Source organism: Mus caroli, chromosome 10, assembly GCF_900094665.2.
Source record: "Mus caroli chromosome 10, CAROLI_EIJ_v1.1, whole genome shotgun sequence".
Taxonomy (NCBI): domain Eukaryota; kingdom Metazoa; phylum Chordata; class Mammalia; order Rodentia; family Muridae; genus Mus; species Mus caroli.
Window position 1 is genome coordinate 70,127,602 of NC_034579.1, and position 22,392 is coordinate 70,149,993.

Consider the following 22,392-nt stretch of genomic DNA (forward strand, 5'->3'; position numbering starts at 1 on the left):
AAAAAAAAAAAAAAAAAAAAAAAAAAAAAAAAAAAGAATCTTGATGACTCGAAGAACTGGATTACTCAGTTAGAAAAGACAGAACACACACACCTGCGGGGAGCTGGGAAAAAGTAAACTCTTCAAAGATTGACTGTTATTTCAGATATTTGTATTTAAGACATCAGTATGATTTCTGGGTAAGAATGCAGATAAGCCTATAGAGCAGGTTGGAACAGCCCAAGCTAAACAGAGAAACCCTGTCTGGAAAGATCAAAACCAAAAATAAACAAATGAAGAAACAAAAAAACAAAAGAACCCCAAAAAACAAAAAAAAAACCCAAAGAAAGAAAGAAGGAAACAAAGAAAGAAAGAAGGAAAGAAAGAAAGAAAGAAAGAAAGAAAGAAAGAAAGAAAGAAAGAAAGAAAGAAAGAAAGAAAGGAACTCAGTGGTAGGATGTGGCATGCAAGCCTTTATCTTACTGGGAGGCAGAGATAGGCAATCCAAATTCAGCCTGATCTATACAGTGAGTTCCAGGACAGCCAGGGCTATGCAGAGAAGCCCTGTCTTGGAAAAACTTTAAAAAAAAAGAATGCGGAGAAGCTTCCCACAGATCATGTGATGAAGAGTCAGTATAAGAAAGAACAGGCTATTCCAGAGGCAAGGGAAGAAAGAAAAAAAAACCAAAAACCAAAAGTAATAAGGGAGAGATAAGACATCCGAGAACACAGAGAAATAAGAAACAAGAGAGACAAGCTTCACAGAGCTTACTCCTCCCCAGGAGGAGAAGGACGAGCAAAAGCCAAATCCAAATGGTAGTCCAGGCACCCCTGGAGAAGAGAGGTTGGAACTAGCACCCACGGGACAAGTCTCAGCTCTCACATGGGCTTCTGCAGTAGGATGTGTCAGCAGGGAGAGGAACTCTTTTCTGTCACTTCCCACAACTAAAAGGAAGTCACCATGTGTCGTCTGCAGATATTATTTAATACTGAGCTACCTTCTGGGTCTGAGAACACGGAGAAGCTGCTGACCAAGGAGCCTGGATTCAACCTGCCTTGAGAGGAACATGAGCCCTAGAGAGAATACTGAAAGCAATGTTTTGGTCTGCAGAAAAGATGAAGCATAAAACTGTTGGCGTCAGGATCCCCCAAACCTATGACATCACATAGGCGACAGTGCAACCTACAGACCTGTTACCAAGACAACAGCTATCATATTTCCAGAATCCACTTGGCTCACCTCCCGCCTTTACCTGCATTACATCATCATTTTCCATATAAATAAGGGGAACACCCATACCTCTCTCTCTTTTTCCCCTTCTCTTTCTCCCTCCACCTCCCCCCACCTTCTCCTCTTCTCTTTCTGTCACCACCTTGTCTCTCCCTCCCAATAAAACCTCTTCCACGTGGAACTGTCTTGGCCTAGTGTGCTGTTGAGATGCGACCCATCATTCTAACACATCATAAACTATAGAGAGGACAGAAATGCAGTCACAATGACCACAACACAAAGCAGGACTAAGACCACAAACAGCAAAAAGGACCAATAAAATCACGGCAATCAACATGCACCTTTCAATAACTTTAAATATCGATGGCCTCAACTCTCCACGAAAAGGCACAGGTTAGAAGAAAGGATTGAGAAATTAAACCCAGCTGTCTGTTGTCTTTGAGAGTCCCAGCTTTAAAGATGGGCACCACCTTTAGGTAAAAGGATAGAAAGAAAAGTATTCCAAGCAAGTGGAGCCAGGAAGCAAGCAGGTGCTGCTGTTGTAATACCCGAAAAAATAACCTTTGAACTAAAACTCATCAAAGAGATGAAATGGGTTCTTTGTTCTAATCAAGGGAGCATTAACTAAGAAGACATTACAGTCCAGAACACATACACACACACGTGTGTGTGTGTGTTTATAAGCAACAAAGTCTAATGACTCCAATTTAATAAAAACAATACTTCTGGAATCAAAGGTACAGAGTAGCTATTAGTAGGTGGTTTCAATACTCTGCTTTCTCCAACAAACAGTTAATTTGGACAAAAATTAAACACCAGAATTAAGTGGTTCGTACATTTCTGTGGGCATAACAAATATCCTCAGAGTTTTCCTCCGGAACACTAAAGACTATATAATATAGTCTATGCCACATCCCACCAACGTTTCGCTACAGTAGACCATATCCTGGGGCACAAAACAAACCTTAACAAATTAAGAAAAATGGAAAAAACTCCCTGTATCCTAGAACTCGCTATTGTTCAGATCTGAATAGCTAGTGTTAGGGCAGGGGTGGTGCATGCCTTTAATCCCAGCACTCGGGAGGCAGAGGCAGGTGGATTTCTGAGTTCGAGGCCAGCCTGGTCTACAGAGTGAGTTTCAGGACAGCCAGGGCTATACAGAGAAACCCTGTCTCGAAAAAAACCAACCAGCCAACCAAACCAACAAATAAAAAAAAAGTAACAAATGCAGGTGAAGACTCAGAGAAAGTGGAAGGCTTGCACGCAGTTTCCACACGAGGCTACGCAGCCATTTCAGAAAGTGCCTTGTAGGTCTCTGATAGCACTAAAGCTAGGTGAGCCTCTGGAGACACCCTGCACAAGGGCGTGGAACAAGTTAGCCTGGGTCCAGCCCTGGAATGGGAGCCAATAGGGAACCCAGGCCCAACGTTACAGGACATCATGATGACAGTGCAGATTTGCCTGAGGAGTCAGGAGGGCACTTATGCCTGGAACAGCAAGAGGGCTTAAAACCCCTGCACATATGTAGCAGAGGACTGCCTTGTCTGGCCTTAGTGGGAGAGGATACACCTAACCCTGTAGAGACTTGATGCCCCAGGGAGAGGGGAGGTTCAGGGGTTGGAGCACCCTCTCAGAGGCAAATGGGAGGGGGAAGGAGGAGAAGAATTCTACAAGCGGGGACCAGGAGGGGGGGCAACACTTGGGATGTAAATAAATAAAATAATAAAAAAATTTAAAGTGGGCTGCAAGAGCCACCAGTGAAGTGGAAGAAACTGGGTGCCATTTCAAAAGACTCCCTGTGAACGTATTAATAGTCTCTTAAGTTAAAAACCCTATGACTTCAGCTTTAAGGAGGACAGAGGCAGGAAGATTGTTGATGCTTGATGGCTTTCAGATAAAATAAAATAAAATTAAAATGGATAGGTAAAGGGATCAAAACTAAAAAAAATAAGTGAAGAGATCAGAGTATCTCAAGACAGACACAAGTTAAGGCAACTCACAACAAATCGGCAGTATAGAAAATTCCCAAACAAATGCTGTATATGGTCAATTAATCATTAACCAGAACGAGCAAAACAAAACCTCAAACAACAGCAGAGCCTCCTCGGTCATAACAGTGGGCACCGTGGCCTTAACTCTCCAATGTAAAGACACACACTAACAACTGCATTTAAACAAACAAGACACCGACTCAGTTATGTGCTGACTCCAAGAAGCAAACATCTGTAGACTGAGTGTCAAAGGTTACAAAGCAATCTATAAAGCGACCTGAAGCCATAAACAAGTTGCCATAGCAATGGTCGTCTCTGATAATGTCGATTTAAACTCCTAACCTAATCAGAAGAGATAAAGAAGGCAACTAGATATTGGTAGAGGAACCGTTCATTAAAGCACAGAGCTTTGTAAATATTTATATACTGACCCTTGCTCTCAGTGTCATAGAAGGATCTTTAAGGCAAAAACAACTACATACGCCCAAACTCGATAATAATGGGAGACTTCAGTGGCCCATACATCTGTAGATCCTTTAAATTAAAAAGCAGAAAAGGAAGCTCAGAGCTAGATTACACTGTAGACCGATCAACTTGAAGGGACGAAGATAACACAGGAAAAAGTTATCTACTTCTATCTGCATAGGATGTAGTCTCATGGTAAAAAGATTTCATGGCGTTAACCTTTAAAAAAAAAGGTTACTGGATCTGATAGATACTTTCAGTAAGTAGCAGGATACAAAGCCAACATATACAATCCACCAACAGTGAAAAGAGATTAGAAAAAATACCCTTCCCACCATAGCCCCCAAAATGCCTAGGACTTAACCTTACCAATGAGGTGAAAGGTTTCTTTCTATAGGGGAAACTTTAAGACACTGAGTGAAGTAAGTGGAAGGAAACATTGGCAATGCAATGACCTTCCGTGCTCCTCGACCGGTAGAATTAATGTTGTGAACATTGCTTTACTCTCAAGAGCAACCTACAGATCCAATGCGATACCCATCAAAGTACAACGACCTTTCTCACAGAACTAAAATATAGTCCTCATGCTTGTATGGAAGCACGGGAGTGCGTGCATGTGCACGCACACACACACACACACACACAATCTATAAGTAGCCAAAGCAGTTTTAAGCATAAAGAGCACAGCTAGAGAGAGACCTCATATTACTTGACCTGCAACTATGCTACAGAGCCACAGTAACAAAGACAGCACACACCAGGGAAGTCTGATGTTAGACCTGAGACAAACCCACAAATCTATGGACCCCTAATTTTAACAAGATTATCAAAAATACCTGCCCCCACACCCAAATGGTCTTTAACAAATGGTTCTGGCAAAATTGGATGTACATCCTCAGAGGAATGAAAATAAATCTGTGTCTCTCACACTGTGCACACATCAACTCCAATCAAGGTCAAAGAAATGCATCTGGGAGGGCTTAGAAGGACATTGTGTGTCTGAAGTTTTCAAAGAATTAATAAATATATTTTGAAGAAGGAGGAGGAGGAGGAGGAAGAGGAAGAGGAAGAGGAAGAGGAAGAAGAAGAGGAAGAAGAAACCCTGAAAACACTGGAATTGTAATGGGAACATTTCAGGATGTAAGTATAGGCTGTAAAATTGAACACCAGTCTCAAAGGAAACAATATAAGAATTGAGAAATAGGGTTACATAAAATTAAAAAGCTTTGGTACTGCAAGAAACTATCCACAGAGGAGACCGCTCGCAGAACGGGAGGAAACCTTTGCCAGGCATGCTTCAGACAAGGGTTTAACACCTCATAGAAATGGAAAGAATTAAACACCAGAAAAAGAAATTCTAATCAAATAACCGGGCCAATAATACAGAGACCTCAAAAGAAGACACACAAATGGCTAGTGAGTATTTTAAGGTGTTCAATGTCCCTAGCCACCAGAGAAAGGCAAACAGAGCACCCCAGAGTGGTGTTCATCAGCCAAACACAGAAGACAACACACGCAGGTACACCTCGGGAAGAGGAATCTTTATTCACTGGTGCTGGGTGTAATCCAGGACAAGTGCTATGGAGCTCAGTGTGGAGGCTTCTCAAAGAACTGAGAACAGACCTGCCACCCGGCCCCACTACACCACATCTGGGCAGATTTTTTTCAGGACTCCGTATCTTAGACACTACATGTGAACATCTGCATGTATGGATGCTCGGTTCACAACCAAAGGGAATGGGGTGAGCCGACAGGCATATCCACAGACCACTAGAAAAATGAATCTTGAGCAAATAAACTGTAAAAATCTCCAGGAGATTGGATGAATCTAGAAAATATTATTTTAAGTGAGTTAGCCCCACCCAAGAAAGGCAAACATCACATATCCTATCTCAGATGCCGATTGTACTATGTGACTACTAAAGATGCCTATCTGGGTAAAGGCCAGGAAACTAGACAGAGGCTGTGTGACTGTGGATAAAGAGATATTTTTTTCCTAAAGAGGAGGATCTAGGCAAGAAGAGAGAAGAATTTAGAAAGGAAAAGAGTGTCCGGGAGGTAAGGGGAGAGCTGAGCAGGAGAGAATCACCCGACATGGGGTATGTACAAAATCTATGGGGAAACCTGGTCATTTATAAGCTAGTTTGAAGGATAAATGTAACGAGACATTTGAATCTAGAACTCCACTACAATAGAGCAATCCTACCGTTTTATGTGCACATAAATATAAATTACCGAACTGAAGAGAAATCTGCGTCCTGTTTATTGTTGCCTTATGCACAACAAATAAACACATAGAGCAAACCTAGATGCCCACATCTGGGGACACAGGGAAAGAGTGTGTGCTCCAATTGAATAATGTATTATACTCAGCCACAAAACATCCTGAAGCACATAAAGTAGCTGTCTGAAAGGACAGTGAGCCGATGCGGTATCGTGCCAGGCGCAGATAACAACTAGACAGTGTTCTTACCCGTATGTGGATGTTAAATTAGTTGATCTCATAGGAGAGGAGATTAGAACATTGGTTACCAAAGGCTGGAAATTGTACATGGGTAGAAACAATAGAGAGATAGGGGTTGGGCATGGAAAAGGCTAAGCTCTAATGTTCTACATTGCAGCAGGACTGAGTGTTGAATTATTCTTCATTGTGCATGTCAAAGCTGTTAGAAATATGGATGTAAAAACTTTCCAATACATAGAAATGATGTATCTTCATATACTGACTATACAAATCACCCCAATTTTATCATTATGTTTCTATATCGCATCAAAATAACACACAGCGTAGTGTTTGTCTATCAATTAAAGAGTTTAAAAAAGAGAAATCACGCTATCAATTTATTATTTTTCTATTGTGTAGTAAAATTAAAGCATTGTATTTATGACCCTGTATTCATACATAGTTGGCTTATGTGCCAATAACTATTTTACTGTTATTAAACACACCCAACACAAAAATTCATATTTGAACAATGTTAGGTACAAAAGGCAAGGCTTAGATTCTATCACATTGATCAGAAAATACTTCCTGCGAGGAAGATGAACTCCAAGGATGAGGAAGCCTTTTTGTTCCAAATAAGTGATTGTTTGGGAGCAATTATTGGTTATTGGGGTTGCAAATTAGATAACAGTTGTTAGTCAATACAAACTAAAACATTAAGGGCTTAAGGCACACCTATAATTAACTATACGTATATTATTGGAGGTGGAAAACAAGTGACTTTTTTTTTTTTTTTAAACAACTCAAGGAAGGAGAATCTTAGAAAATAATGACATCTCTTCTATACAGAGTAACAACCACCCAGCACAAATTTGATCACACAATGCAAAAGCACTGTGCTGTCTAGATTCTGTTGTTGCGAGTAATTCAGGAAGGGGGAAGCTTAGCTGAGAGATTGTCTCCACCAGATTGGCACCAGAAAGTCTGCAAAGAGAGTTTTCTCCAATCATAGTTGTGAGGCAGTGGACCATAAGAGGCAGCCTGGTCCTTGGTTGAGTTAAAGGCATCGAAGCCCCGGAAACCCTGAAGGGACCATAGGAGCTTTGCCTGCTCCTAGGCACCAGGCCCATGTCACTAGCTTCAGCCCCTCATAGATTTGTGGCCATCAGTCACATAAGGGCAATGGCCCCAAGTCCCTCCACATGTAGACGAGACACCCCTAACATCTCAGTCCAAGACAATAGGAAAAGAGACCTGACCTGTGGCTCAAAGTTGTTATCATGTAGAAGAATGTGAATCGATCCATTCCTATCTCCTTGTACTAAGGTCAAATCTAAGTGGATCAAGGAACTTCACATAAAACCAGAGACACTGAAACTTACAGAGGAGAAAATAGGGAAAAGCCTCAAAGATATCAGCAAAAGAGAAAAATTCCTGAACAGAACAGCAATGGCTTGCACAGTAAGATCAAGAATTGACAAATGGGACCTCATGAAACTGCAAAGCTTCTGCAAGGCAAAAGACACTGTCAATAAGACAAAAAGACCACCAACAGATTGGGAAAGGATCTTTACCTATNNTAAATCAGATAGGGGACTAATATCCAATATATATAAAGAACTCAAGAAGGTGGACTCCAGAAAATCAAATAACCCCATTAAAAAATGGGGCTCAGAACTGAACAAAGAATTCTCACCTGAGGAATACTGAATGGCAGAGAAGCACCTGAAAAAATGTTCAACATCCTTAATCATCAGGGAAATGCAAATCAAAACAACCCTGAGATTCTACCTCACACCAGTCAGAATGGCTAAGATCAAAAATTCAGGTGACAGCAGTTGCTGGCGAGGATGTGGAGAAAGAGGAACACTCCTCCATTGTTGGTGGGATTGCAAGCTTGTACAACCACTCTGGAAATCAGTCTGGCAGTTCCTTAGAAAATTGGACATAGTATTACCGGAGGATCCAGCATATATCCAGAAGATGTCCCAACCGGTAAGAAGGACACATGCTCCACTATGTTCATAGCAGCCTTATTTATAATAGCCAGAAGCTGGAAAGAACCCAGATGCCCCTCAACAGAGGAATGGATACAGAAAATGTGGTACATTTACACAATGGAGTACTACTCAGCTATTAAAAAAATGAATTTATGAAATTCCTAGGCAAATGGATGGACCTGGAGGGCATCATCCTGAGTGAGGTAACCCAATCACAAAGGAACTCACACAATATGTACTCATTGATATAAGATACAATTTGCTAAATGCATGAAACTCAAGAAGAATGAATGATAGTTCACCAGTACCCTCACCCCCTCCCATCACCAGGAGCCTTCCATTTTGGGATGCGCATCCTGGGAGGACCTCTTAAGTTGTTATTCTTCAGCCAGTGCTCTTAGGAGACTAAGCACTAGCAGTCAGACTTGGAGGGGAACTGGGTACCTTCATTGTATAACACAGAAGCACGTGGCTCCTGACACCCTTGGTCTCACTGGCTTCCCTCTTTCTCTTCAAATTGTTTTTCTCTGCAAGCTATTTCAGTGCTGTCTCCCTCAGGATAACTTACAAGCTCACTCATTAGTAGGCAAAAGTTTATGCCACCTGAACCTGGCAGCTGATTTGCTTGTAACAATGATTCAGCTCAGTTAGAAAGCAAAGGTTAAGGCCAGCCTTTCTCATAAAAACTGTGACACCGGATGGGCTGTAAAGCTGATAATATATCTTCAGACACAAATGCACATGGGGCAAATTACTTTTTCCATATATTCTATCCTGGGGGCTGAACCTTCAAGTTTTTTTTCTTCTTTCTTTTCAATTGTCTCCAAAGACACACTTAAAAGAACCTTCTAGATTATTTTAACATTTAATTGTGATATCTATTTTAAAGAGAAAGTTTTAGGAAAAAGATAAGGTGAATTAAGAAAAGTAAGTAGCCGGGCAGTGGTGGCGCACGCCTTTAATCCCAGCACTTGGGAGGCAGAGGCAGGAGGATTTCTGAGTTCGAGGACAGCCTGGTCTACAAAGTGAGTTCTAGGACAGCCAGGGCTACACAGAGAAACCCTGTCTTGAAAAAAACAACAACAAAAACCCCAACAACAACAACAAAAGTAAGTATATAATATGGCAAAGTAATTCCCTTCTGGTTCATGTGAAAAGGAAAACACTAACCTGGATTGAAATATTGAAGCGAGAGAGAATGAGAAAGGGTTACCCCTGAGAAAACAACGCTCAAAATGGCTGCAGAATGGCTAAAGAGAGTGTAAAAAAAATTCCCATGGAAGCGTCTGCACCTTATGAGGTACATGAGGAAAACTTTCAACACTTTATATATATATTCAACTAGCCCAGAAAGATTCCAGAGCGAGCAATCGTTCCCTGGCACAGATATTCCAAGAGCTGCAAACGTCGTGACCACTCTGATTCTGCTCAGTCCTTGCTTATCTCCAAAGAATGCTGAGCCCTCGCCCCCTCTCGCTTCCCTTGTTAGGCCACCATGTTTGTCTTTGTGGAACATTTAATCAGTTACAAACTGAACCCATTTCTACTGATTTCAAAATAGACTGGGCACCTACAGAAGGTCGTCTCTGTTTTTAACCCATTTTTAGTTTCTAGTTCATATTATACAGTGGAATAAGTAGAAGGTAAGATAAGTCCTCTATATCGCTGAATAGCTATCGCTTAAAGAGAAAGTATTTTCTTTGTATCTATACAGTCTTCATAGCTGGAGGCTAGTAGGATTAGATGGCTTATACTTCTATTAATAGTCCTAAAATTCTTTATCTCATGAATGCTTTGTAGAAAGAACTGAAGGAGGTTCAGGCATCTACATGACTCCAGGCTGCTGAAACACCACATCCCATTTTATAATCTTGTCTTTCTTTCAAGCAACCTCTCTTATAGCTAAGCTGTCAGGAGGCACTGAACTCACGGAAGTTTGAATGGCCACCATGATGAAGAGGGAGAGGACAGAAAGGTAGATCTGCAGTCTCTTCCCACCGAAGCGCTTCCTGAGATACTCTGGCATGGTCAACACCTGCAGAGACAGACATCAACAGGAATTCTCCTCAGAGTCTATGTCTGGTAAACACCTATGGGCAATTAAGAACCTCGCATGGAGCTGGGCAGTGGTGGTACATGCCTTTTATCCCAGTACTTGGGAGGCAGAGGCAGGTGGATTTCTGAGTTCAAGGCCAGGCTGGTCTTCAGAGTGAGTTCCAGGACAGCCAGGGCTACACAGAGAAACCCTGTCTCACAAACAAACAAACAAACAAAAACAAACAAACAAACAAAACCCTTGCATGGTCTGTTGGACTAGGCAGGTGAGAAAGATGCAGTTCCATGGTAGAGTTATAGGCTGAAATGATCATGCAGACTTGGGGCAGACCATCTTACGATTTATGAACATTTACTAGAAGTTGGGACCTTTGACATATAGTTTTATATCTCTTTTTCTTGCCTGTCAAGTGAGCCAAATTTCCTCCCTTTCTTCTGTAAGACAATCTAATAATGTAGTCTAGGATGATCTTGAATTCACAAACTTCTGGCTTGTGATTCCTGAGTTTTGGGGTTATAGGTATATATTACCATGCTCAGCTCTAATATGGGTTTTGTTTTTGTTCGTGTAGACATTAAGTACCTACAACTTCAAATGACTTATAGATATGCATTTATATTGTTTTTAATAATAATGCTGCACCATTTCAGAGGAGCATTACTTGTAAGTAAGCAACCACAATCATGTGTTGTGCTGGCTAGTTTTATGCTAATTCGATACAAGTCAGAATCATGTGGGAAGAGGGACAGCCTGAACCAAGAAAATGTTTCTGCCAGATTGTCCTGTAGACAGGCCTGAGTATCTTTTCTTTTTTGTTTTGTTTTGATTTTTTTCGAGACAGGGTTTCTCTGTGTAGCCCTGGCTGTCCTGGAACTCACTCTGTAGACCAGGCTGGTCTTGAACTCAGAAATCTGCCTGCCTCTGCCTCCCGAGTGCTGGGATTAAAGGCGTTCGCCACCACCCCCGGCCTGAGTATCTTTTCTTAATTAATTATTGATGTGGGTGTGTCCACCCCACCATGGGCTCTGCCACTCCTGGGACGATGGTCCTGCATGATAGAAGACAGCAAGCTGAAGAAAACCACGGTGAGCAAGCCAGTAAGCAGCACTCCTCCATGGCCTCTGCTTCAGTTCCTGCCTTCAGGTTCCTGCCCTGCCCTGATGGAGCATGCTGTGGGCGTGTGGGCGAGATTAACCCTTTCCTCCCCATGGTGTTTACGGCCATGGTGTTTTATCACAGCAACCCTAACTAAGAGTTTCCCCCAGAGTCTCCAATAAGACTTCGGGCTTTTGAGCTGCTTCTAAAATGTCCTCGGACTTTAGGACTATTGCCATAGAATGAGCGTGTTTTGCATTGTGAGAAAGACACCCTCTTTGGAGACCAGGGACAGAATTCTATGATTTGATTTTTTTTCTCTCACAGTTTTGAGGTGGTTCAGCTTCGGTGCCTCCCATGATGATATTGGGACTGGGCAATCTGTATAAGACAGCGCTTAGTGGGAAGACAGGTAACAGGAACTCCGCCACGTGGCTATGTTATTCTCACTGGGGTGACTAAGGTCTTTAGAGATGGGTGGCCGTAAAGCAAGGATGGGGTCCATGCTTGGCCTCTCCCCCAGGTAACTTTCCGACTCCATTTCTGCACCATGTTTTGATACAGCAGTGGCTAAAGCATTTTGGGCACCATCTGATTAACCCCCACGACTGTGAGCTAAACGAACTTGTTTTCTTTATAAAGGACTCTCCTTCTGGCCTTCTGATAGATACATGAAATTCACTAAGATGTACTCCAAAAGGTAACGAACACTCATTTCCATAATGAGTCAGTTTTTCTCTGTTAGCCTGTCACTCGCCTCCTCTGTTTTCTAGCCCCACTCATGGAGGGTGCAGCACTGCCGGAACAGGAAGCGTCAGTCTTCACATTCTTCCTATGCTTCTCTCTTCAACCCCTTACCTTTTAAATCTGACATCAAGCGTGCTAGCGTGATCCCAGGAAAATCTATCTTTCATTTTTTCCCTTCCTATAAAATCATGAAATACGATGTCAGTCTTTTTCAAAGTGTCTACCATAGGCCCATTGCTTGGGTGAGCTGTCCTCTCAACCGATTTGAGCAGTGCTTCCTAAAGTGTCAATCTGCGCATGAACCTTGAGTTTCTGGAAGCCTGGGCTGCTCACTTCTCAAGGGTCAGAGGATACATGATTATTACAATTGAGCCTCCCCTCCCCTCCCCTCCCCTCCCCTACACGTGTAAACCCACCTCTATTTCTTGTACTTCCTGCATACGCTCTCTGTCTTTCAGCTGACCTCAAGATAATGCAAGGTCTCTCCTGATGTTTAGCTTCTGTGTGGTTTCTCTAGCACTCTTGGGTCTGATTTTTTTTTCCTGCCTCCAAGGGTGATGCCCCTGAGGATAACGTCAGGTCTTTTCTGAGTCCTTCTAATGAGCTTCCCTTAAAGCATGTGGGAGGTCCTAGATTCAGGTTCCTGTACCAGATAAAGGCAGGCACAGTAGCCATTACACAGAGCTTTACAGAGTTCTTGCCCATCTGTGGTCACATCCTTCACTAAGCCCTTCCAGGGGAGGGATGGGGGCACCTGCATATCTTTAGTAGGCCACGAGAAGGTTGAGCATTGAGTTTCACTACAAAGACGTGAGTGAAGAAAAGCCACTGGAGATTCCTGCTGGAAGGCTCATTTGTAGGTCTGTGACTACTCACCCCAGCCTTGATGTAGATGGGGAGAAACACCCACCCAAGAACCAGCACCATAAGCAGGGCCTGTAAGACACCAAGAGAGAAAGTTAAGTTAAGGAGGCATCGCTTGTGAGACGTAATTTATCTCATGGGAGAGACACGCTTTTCTATGACTTGATTCACCTCCCAGAGGTTTCACGAGGTTCATCTTTGGTGACTCACATGGTGGTGTTGGGACCTATTGAAACCACACAGAAGCTAAATACCATGAGTGACCTTGCATTATCTGGAGGTCAACCGAAAGAGAGGGACGTGGACTGTAGAATGGAAAAACAGCAGTTAAGAACCCATTTTAGGGCTGGTGAGATGGCTCAGTGGGTAAGAGCACCCGACTGCTCTTCCAAAGGTCCAGAGTTCAAATCCCAGCAACCACATGGTGGCTCACAACCATCCACAACGAGATCTGGCGCCCTCTTCTGGAGTGTCTGAAGACAGCTACAGTGTACTTATATATAATAAATAAATAAATCTTTAAAAAAAAAAAAGAACCCATTTTATAGTCGGGCGTGGTGGCACATGTCTTTAATCCCAGCACTCGGGAGGCGGATGCAGGCAGATTTCTGAGTTCGAGGCCAGCCCGGTCTACAGAGTGAGTTCCAGGACAGCCAGGGCTGCACAGAGAAACCCTGTCTTGAGATCTTTGGACAACTATCACATCCTTTCCTCTGTGCTCATGACCCAGAGGCTAACACTTTCTGAGACATAGGATGTGACCCAAGATGTGAAATAAAAGACAGTCAGACAACATGGCAGACTGGGCCTATTTGGACCACTGGAAGCATCCAATTTTTACCAGGAGACATTGCTCTTGGATGGCAGGCAGTGGGCACGATATTCTTGAGTGGATGAAGCAATCAAAAGGAAATGTCAAGCTATATGAACATTATGATGGGGGTGGGGTTAATCATAACTCCCCAGTCAAAACAACAGCAAAGACACAACCAAACAACAGATTTGTGTTTGCAGGTTCTTGACAGGTTTGACCATGTTGCTTCAACATCCAGTGACGACAGCTATTTTAAGCAGTTTTCCTCATCTTATAGAGGTGGAAACCATACCTCATAGAAGTTAGGCAAGCACAGTGCCACATGCCAGATTGAAGGGAACAGCTGAGCTGCAGCCCAAGAGTCGCACCTAAGGGGGCCATCTGAACGTGACTCTAGAGGCAAAGTCTATGGCGCTATCAGAATCAACTTCTGGCCAAAGGGCACATCTGGAGGCTGGGTATACACTAGAGGCTACTGATGTAAAATGAGAGGAAATATGCATACCAAGGTAAGAGCAAAGTATTTGTGATGATTCTTAGTCGCTCCTAAGTCCACTCAGGAATGATCTGTTTAAACTCTGACCATGGTCTGACTCTCTTCTACACTCTTGTCTACCTCTCACCTGTAGCGCCTGTATGCATACATACTACCTAAGAAAATATTGGTGGGGGGAGAGATAAGATCAAGTTCCTGTGGCATGTACCACATCCTCTCCATTATTTATGAGGGTCCCCCTCCGAGAGACCTCTAGTACAATATGCACAATTTCCTCCTAGTCAATTCTACACTACTGAGTTCACCTGGACACTTCTCACAAGGGGTAACCACTGATTTTGTACTTTATATAGTTGATGGCTAGGAATACAGGGGTCTAGGAAGGAGAGAGAATGTTGAGATTACAATTGATCAATGGGGAAAGGATAATGAAATTTGAGTCTTAGAGGCCGTGTTTTTGTCATGGGTAACTTCAGAAGAATGGTCACAGGGTCAGTAGTGATGTGGTCAATGGTCTAGGGATGCTGAAGGGAAAAGGGGGACTAACATAAAGAAAAGCAGAAATGAAACCAAAGAGGAATATCCTACACATACTTTTCGGGATATCTAGGACATGAGTCTGATTAAAATAACTTCGTATAGGCTCTGTTTAAAGGAAAACCCTTTGGCACCACTCACATTCCATTCCACAGCTGCAATAGCGATTCCTGAAGCCGCTCCTGTTCCAGCCAAGCCCACGAAGTGATTGCTGCCAATGTTACTGGCAAAGAGAGAGGCGCCCATCTGAAATGCAGTTGGAGATTGCAGCTGGAGTTAAGCGATCCAAAGTAGACTTACTGACAATAGATAGAAATTGGTGCTCTGTATCTTAATATGTGGTCTGTTTTGGAGAATGTCCCCTGAGCTGGTTAGAAGAACGTAGATTCTTTATTGTTTGGGTGGAATGTCTAGAGCTATTGCATCTAATGAATTTTGATGTCATTTAACCGCAGTTTCCAGGTGGCTGGCCCATTGCTGAGAGTGCACTCTTGCATGACAAAGAACAAGCCTAATCCCTCTTGTACATGATTGCCTGAAGAATCTTACTCAAGGCTTTTGACCGAGTAACTTGCTTTTAAAGGACAAGAGTGGTAATATTTTGGAAGATAATCATGCTTAACGGTTTTACTATTGATTGTGTTGCATTGGCAGGGTTGTGTTGCTGAATATTATACAGCATATGAAGTTTAATGTAGTTACAATTTTGATTATCAGATAAGCTTATTTGAACCCTTCCTTATGGGCACTTTGACTGTTCTGTCAGTAGTTTATGAGATGAGCCTGTCTTTAGCCAAAGCTGCTAGTGCTCTTATCAGACTTTGAAACTTAAATCAGTCTTAAGGACTTTATACTCCAGAATGAGGGATTTCCTCTCCAACCATCATCATAGGCCGTTTTCCCCCTTTATCTTCCTCTATATAGTTCTGTCAGTTGTTCTTAAGACTCAAAGGTCAGGGCTGGAGAGATGGCTCAGCGGTTAAGAACACCGACTACTCTTCCAGAGGTCCTGAGTTCAATTCCCAGCAACCACATGGTGGCTCACAACCATCAGTAATGGGATCTGATGCCCACTTCTGGTGTGTCTGAAGACAGCTACAGTGTACTCATATACATAAAATAAAAATAAATCTTAAAAAAAAAACTCCAAAGTCAAGAGAGGTCTTATCCATTACAGAAAACCACAACTGATGAAAATACAGAGAAGTGGAGCCCAGGGCCAACTAATACATCTACAACACGACCCTTGCAGCTATGGCTCCAGGATCCATGCTGAAGAAGGGCTGGAAAGATTTTAAGAGCCAGAGGAACAGGAAGTTTTCTATGACTATATATCGTACAGAAATGTCAAATAATCTGTACCTGTGGAATCTCACCAACATGGCCTCCTGTACTTGACCTGAACAAGGGCAACATCAGTAGACATGGTATTGTGGAAGAAGGAAGTCTCATGAGGCCTCAAGCCTGGATGAAGAACTACAGGCAACTAAGGGATGTGGAGATCTGGAGAAATAGTCCTCCCCAACGAAAACCATGCCAATCAGTCATCCAATTACACACAGTCAACTCTGAACCCTCTATAGACTGAGTAAGTTTGATTAATGCACCCCATTTATCTCCAGCAATCTCTGCCCCACTTACCGGCCACCAGGCCATGTCACGACCAGCCAGGAAGAAGCCTCCAACAGTGCCACGGTTGCTTCTCACCATTGACTGAGTAGGAAGGAAGAAAAGGCGGGGCACTTAAAGAGCAGCAGGTGCATCACAGGGCTCCAGCTACACCAGCCAAAGTTTGAGTAGTGAGTTTCCAGGGCTCTTCCAGGAGACATGCTCTCCAGAGACTGCTGCATGGACTGACTTTTAGTGGGGTTCAAGGACCAGGAGGATTTTAAGAAACCAGCATCCTCTCTGAAAAGCAGCTGTTTGCTGTCAATTGTGGAAATGGTAAGAAGGTGTGCTGTGCTGTGCTGTGTGAAAATTTGCAGCACAGAGTTTTGATACTGAAAATGAATGGAGAGAACACGAATGATTTAAGTGGTGGGCTCACCAAGTCAGAAATTCAAACCATAAATGGAAATAAGGAAAATGATTTGATTTTCCCTCTTTTTTTGCCAGATGCTGGAGATGCAAACAGACTATATCTGTTATTGCCGGTCCTCCCTCTATTCAAATAATTAATTAAGTTGCCTTAGGAATGAGCCCACTGTGCATTACCACCTACCAGAAAACGATCCAGATAGAAAGACAACCTCATCAGCAACAGCCTATCACTGTCTCAGTTTATCATGACATACCTCCTCCACCCTAAGACACTGTCCCCCAAGCCTGCTACCCACCCACAAGCCAGCGTGGTTCCCACATACCCACAGCCCCACAGCTAGCACCACTATGAAGTAGATGACGATGACAGAGATGTCAGCAGCATTCTGAATGCGCACTGGCACTACAGGAGGCTCCTCAGTCTGAGGCGTGATGCTGGGACTTAAGGTGCTAGCCATGGCTTCAGGAGGTTCTGGTGCCTTCCTAAGGATGCCTCCTCCTGTCTTTATGTAGGCACTGGATTAATGATCAACCCTCAGGCAAATGGAGCAAGGTGTCAGGGCTGATCTTGGATGCATGGACCTTAAACCTCTGTATGTGTCCAAGCTTTGGGACCTTGGCCCTTCGGCCCTTTGTTAGTCCTGTTCTTGGTAGCATGTAAGAGTATGGGATAAAAGTCAGAAATGGGGTGCCAATTGGAAGTGATGCTCAGAATGTTCATTGATGGGAAAGACAGCACACTCAAGATCAGACAGGTTAGGGACTAGGGAGAGAGTAAGGGAGGGAATGGAAGATTCAAAGAGCAGAACAGAATTGGCGATGAGGTGAAGGCTCCTTATAAAGCACATAGCTCTATGACAAAAAAAGTTATCTCTTGAAAATAAGGTTAATTATTTATTTCATGCTTTCCAAAATACTATATTTCTCTGGGATTTATAATTTGAATGGAATGTGTATGATGGTTCAAGACCATGGTGTTGTGGGAATCTGATCAAACAATCATCTCCAATGCTCCTCCCAGGACACCTTTTATGTATGCTGGCACATTCACTGGGCAGGTTCCCACGCTCAAAAGAACCAGAGGACATCTAGGCTGTAATAGGGCTTTTTAACTGTGATTTTTGCTCCATTGTCTTCCATACATGATAACTTATAATTTCATTAGTTATTTTTTATATGTTGACTTTTTAATTTTTATATCTTTTTTATTTTTATTTTTTTATCCTTTTAAAATTTATCTATTGTATGAGTACACTGTCACTGTCTTCAGACATACCAGAAGAGGGCGTTGGATCCCATTACAGATGGTTGTGAACCACCATGTGGTTGCTGGGAATTGAACTCAGGACTTCTGGAAGGGCAGTCAGTGCTCTTAACTGCTGAACCATCTCTCCAGCCCTCATTAGTTACTTTTAAACCCTAGTGTGTGATTCTAAAAAAAAAAATACGGCCTGGATATGGAGGAAGAGAGGGCTATTGGGCAATCCAGTGAGGTCTCACATAAGCATTTTGGCAGAAACCAGGTCACAGGGCAACTGCATTTTCCTTCTTTCAAGGTCTCTGGAAAGGCTTACTAAACAAGGTGGAGGAGGTTTACAGAAAAGATGGAGTCACGTTCATGGACATTATTCAGTCAGTGTGGCCGTTTCCTGGTTTTCTTTCCTTTGCTGGTCAAGGAACCCCACCAAGTCCTTTCTTTGGTGGTCCAAGAACATCATCCTGACTTGGGGGCTGTTGTCATAACATCTTCCCATGGGTGTTTTGTTTCAACAAAGCCCTCAATAAGGCTGAACACAGACCTCTCGACCAAGGGAACCACACAGGGAAGAATCAAACAAGTCCCCAATCTTGAAAGCGTGACACTTTTCAGAACCTTGAATCTTCCAAAAGTTGAAAACCACCCTCCACATGATCTAGCTGACTCCAACCATTCCAAGCCTGAATGGGAATATCCAAAACTTTTTTTTAAAAAAGATTTATTTGTTTTATGTATATGAGTATAGTGTAGCTGTCTTTCAGGCACAACAGAAGAAGACATCAGATCTCATTACAGATGGTTGTGAGCCACCATGTGGTTGCTGGGAATTGAACTCAGGACCTCTGGAAGAGCAGTCAGTGCTCTTAACCTCTGAGACATCTCTACAGCCACCGAAACATTTCAAATTTGGTCTACGACTTATTCTATAACCATTTTTTGTTTGTTTGTTTGTTTGTTTGTTTGTTTTTATGGTGAGCAGCTGTTGCTCAAGTTTAATTGATGGGTATGCAGGCATCAGAAGATAATATTGGTTGTCTGGGTTAATGATATGGGCAGAGGAAATAAGAATCCTCTCCTAGGAGAGCTCAGGACTTCTATTCCTTTTCCAAAACGGATTTGTTGGACTTTGTGTGTGTATGTGTGTGTATGTGTGTGTATGTGTGTGTGTGTTTGTAGTTGACTACATATATTGAATATGTGTGGTTGAATATATATACTCAAAGCATATATACATAAATCACACATGTATACATACATGTGTACATACATACATACAAACACACATTATATATATGTGTGTGTGTGTGTGTATATATATATATACATACACACACACACACACACACATACATACATATATATCAGGAGCACAAATGTCCTTGTACTCACAGATAAGTACCAGGAAAACCAAGAATGTTATACACACAGGATCTTCTCCTCAACAAGATGTATAACCTGCTTTTCCATCCACAAGACTGGGAATGGAGGTGGTTAATAGCCTGGTGATCTTTGATATCTACAGGGCCAGACCATAACAAACTCCCACAAGTAGGACTGGGCTAATGGTCTAGATGACCTTTGCATTATCTGTATGGTCAGGGGCTCCCCGAAGCTCCCAAATCAGTTCAGAGGTGGCTAATAGCCCAAATAACCTCTCCACTATCCGTGTGATTGAGACCATACCAGATTGTCCCCTCAGCCCTTAAGATAATGTATGTAGAAATAGGCTTATCTCTAGAACCCATCTTCATGGAAGAAGTAACATGTACTTTGAGAAGAATGCATGTTCAATGTAGTTATGCCTCCTTGTTCAGGGGGATTGTCTTAGATCAGGAAACCATTTTCCAAGTTATACTATACTTAAATATATCTAAAATATGATGCCCAGGGTCACACTCTAGAAATTCGAACCAACACAGGCCACTGAATCATGTTGAACTAGATCTTCTTTTTGCCACATGCAGATCATTACTCTGTTGGCCCTGGCATTTGGAGAGACCCATATCTATATCTGTAGCTATAGATATATAGATATATAGATACATAGATATATAGATATAGATATAGGTATCATATAGAAACCCTTCCCTAGCTAGAGAGAGGAGTGTGGCAGCATCCAGGCTGAACTGAGTGAAAGTAGATGGCCTGAGAAATCAAAAGAGGGGACCGATTGGTAGTGACATACAGAAGTTACACTTCCTAGCCAAAAAAATATTCTAGCATACTAAGGGTAACCTTTTATCACACGTGCAAACAGCGCGGGCATTCTCTGTCAATGCCATGTTAAGGGCAGCATCCAGGCAGCCATGGTGATGGAGGAGCTGAGAGTTATCCAAGAGCAGACTGTTTTCAGGCAGTCTGGGAGGAGGGCACAGCAAGAGATGAAAGGCAAGCAGTGACAATGCATTGGAATGGGAGGAATGATAAGTAAAGCTAATGTGGTGGTCTGAATTGGTTTGACCCCCATAGATTCATGGGTTTCAATGCTTGGCCATAGGGAATGCACTACTAGGAGGCATGGCTTTCTTGGGGGTAGGTGTGGCCTTGTTGGAGGAAGTGTGTCACTGTGGAGGAGGGCTTTTAAGCTCCATGCTCAAGCTCCACAATTCACACCCAGTGTTGTTTCGGAGCTTCCTCCTGGCTGCCTTCAGATCATGATGTAGAACTCTCAGCTCCTCCAGCACCATATCTGCCTGCATCCTGCCATGCTTCCCTCCATGATAATAATGGACTGAACCTCTGAAAGTGTAAGCCAGCCCAGATTAAATGTTTCCCTTTATAAGAGTTGCCTTAGTCATGTGGTGCTGTGGGAAATATTAAAAAATTGACCGTCTGGCTTCCCGCTCTACCGCTGGCAACCAGCAGACCACATGGTTCCAGCCAAGTGATCTCAACTCTGTGTTCTCTCTGGGCTGGAGCTTTCAAGTCCCTTGGTGGGTTGCTGCCACCAGCCCCACGCAATGATTGTCCACGGCATGGTCAGCCACCATAACACCCATATACATGGTAGAAACAAAACTCTAGAAGCTTATAATTAACCAATCAGATTTATCTATCAATAAATTCTCAATTTATAAGATGCCAATACAATAATTTTTAGAACCAATTGATAATAATAAAAGCTTTATCCCAATTATTCTAACCTTATGATATCATAACTACCTGTGGCTGGTTAAAGCCACACTGGTTCACATCTTGGCCTTCCTCTTTGTCCCTGAGACACTTTCTGTCTCTGCAACTCTTAGCTCTGCCTCCCTTTTTCCTGTCCAATCACAGGCCTCCTGCTTCCCTAATGTGATTGGACAGGGAAAATCCTGTGACAATGTGGTCTCTTCACAGCCATGAAACCCTAACTAAGACAGTTTAGTTACTTAACAGGTAAGCTGATGCAGCCTGTGTACCGGCCACCTTCCAGAGTTTCTAGGGAAAGGATATAGAAGTCCTCCCCATCCACTCTAAGTCCTCAAGGACATCTAATGTGTTTAATCTTTCTTTACCATCATTTGTCACCTAGCCATCTGTGGTGGTTTGAATATGCTTGGCCCAGAAAGTGGCACTATGAGGAGGTGTGGCCTTGTTGGAAGAAGTATGTCATTGTGGGGGTGGACTTTGAGACCCTCCTCCTAGCTGCCTGAAAACAGTCTACTCCTAGCTCCCTTCAGATGAAGATAAAGAACTCTCAGCTCCTCTAGCACCATGTCTGCCTGGATGCTGCTGTGCTTTCTGCCTTGATGATAATGGACTAAACCTCTGAGCCTATCAGCCAGCCCCAATGAAATGTCCTTTATAAAAGTTCTTGGTTGTGGTGTTTCTTCACAGCAATGGAAACCCTAAGACACCATTCCTGAGGTAGAACTAATGTAGCCACAGAAGATTTAAAAGCTCTATTCTGAGTTTTTCATTCTCTGTTTACTTCTTCCCCAACTGGGACTTGAACCTTGCCTTTCTTTCATGACTGTCTCACAAAACTAGATGTTAGTCTCTGCTAACAGTACGGGAAACATTAATCTATCTATCTATCTATCTATCTATCTATCTATCCACACATATATACATATACACACACACACATATATATATGTATATATTTGTATATGTGTATATAAAATGTATATGATTCATGTGTATATGTATGTGATATATGTGTGTATGATGTATGTATGTTGATGTATATAATATATATGTGTATGTGTATAAAATGTATATGTGTATATGTATATGATATATATGATGTATATGTGTATGTGTGTATATGATATATATGTATATGATGTATGTTGATGTTGATGTATATAATGTATATGTGTATGTGTATATAATGTATATGTGTATGCATATGATGTATATGTGTACATGCACATGCACATGCACATATG

The 22,392-nt window shown here is 42.5% G+C and overlaps 1 protein-coding gene across 2 annotated transcripts in view; it reads right to left on the reverse strand.

Annotated features, from left to right (window-relative positions):
• The window catches only part of LOC110303161 (solute carrier family 5 member 4-like), a 54,772-nt gene extending 37,474 nt beyond the window's left edge, over positions 1-17,298 (reverse strand). The window contains exons 1-5 of one of the 2 annotated variants that reach the window (XM_021174131.1): positions 17,082-17,298; positions 16,360-16,431; positions 14,860-14,964; positions 12,884-12,943; positions 10,040-10,144 (exon numbers count right to left, since the gene is read on the reverse strand). In XM_021174131.1, the coding sequence (XP_021029790.1) occupies positions 10,040-10,144; positions 12,884-12,943; positions 14,860-14,964; positions 16,360-16,431; positions 17,082-17,216 (477 nt within the window). In that variant the 5' untranslated portion in view covers positions 17,217-17,298. Of the gene's footprint in view, positions 1-10,039; positions 10,145-12,883; positions 12,944-14,859; positions 14,965-16,359; positions 16,432-17,081 lie in introns of those variants that run through there. The other variant, XM_021174132.1, reaches the window with a different exon arrangement.
• Positions 17,299-22,392: the final 5,094 nt, after the last annotated feature.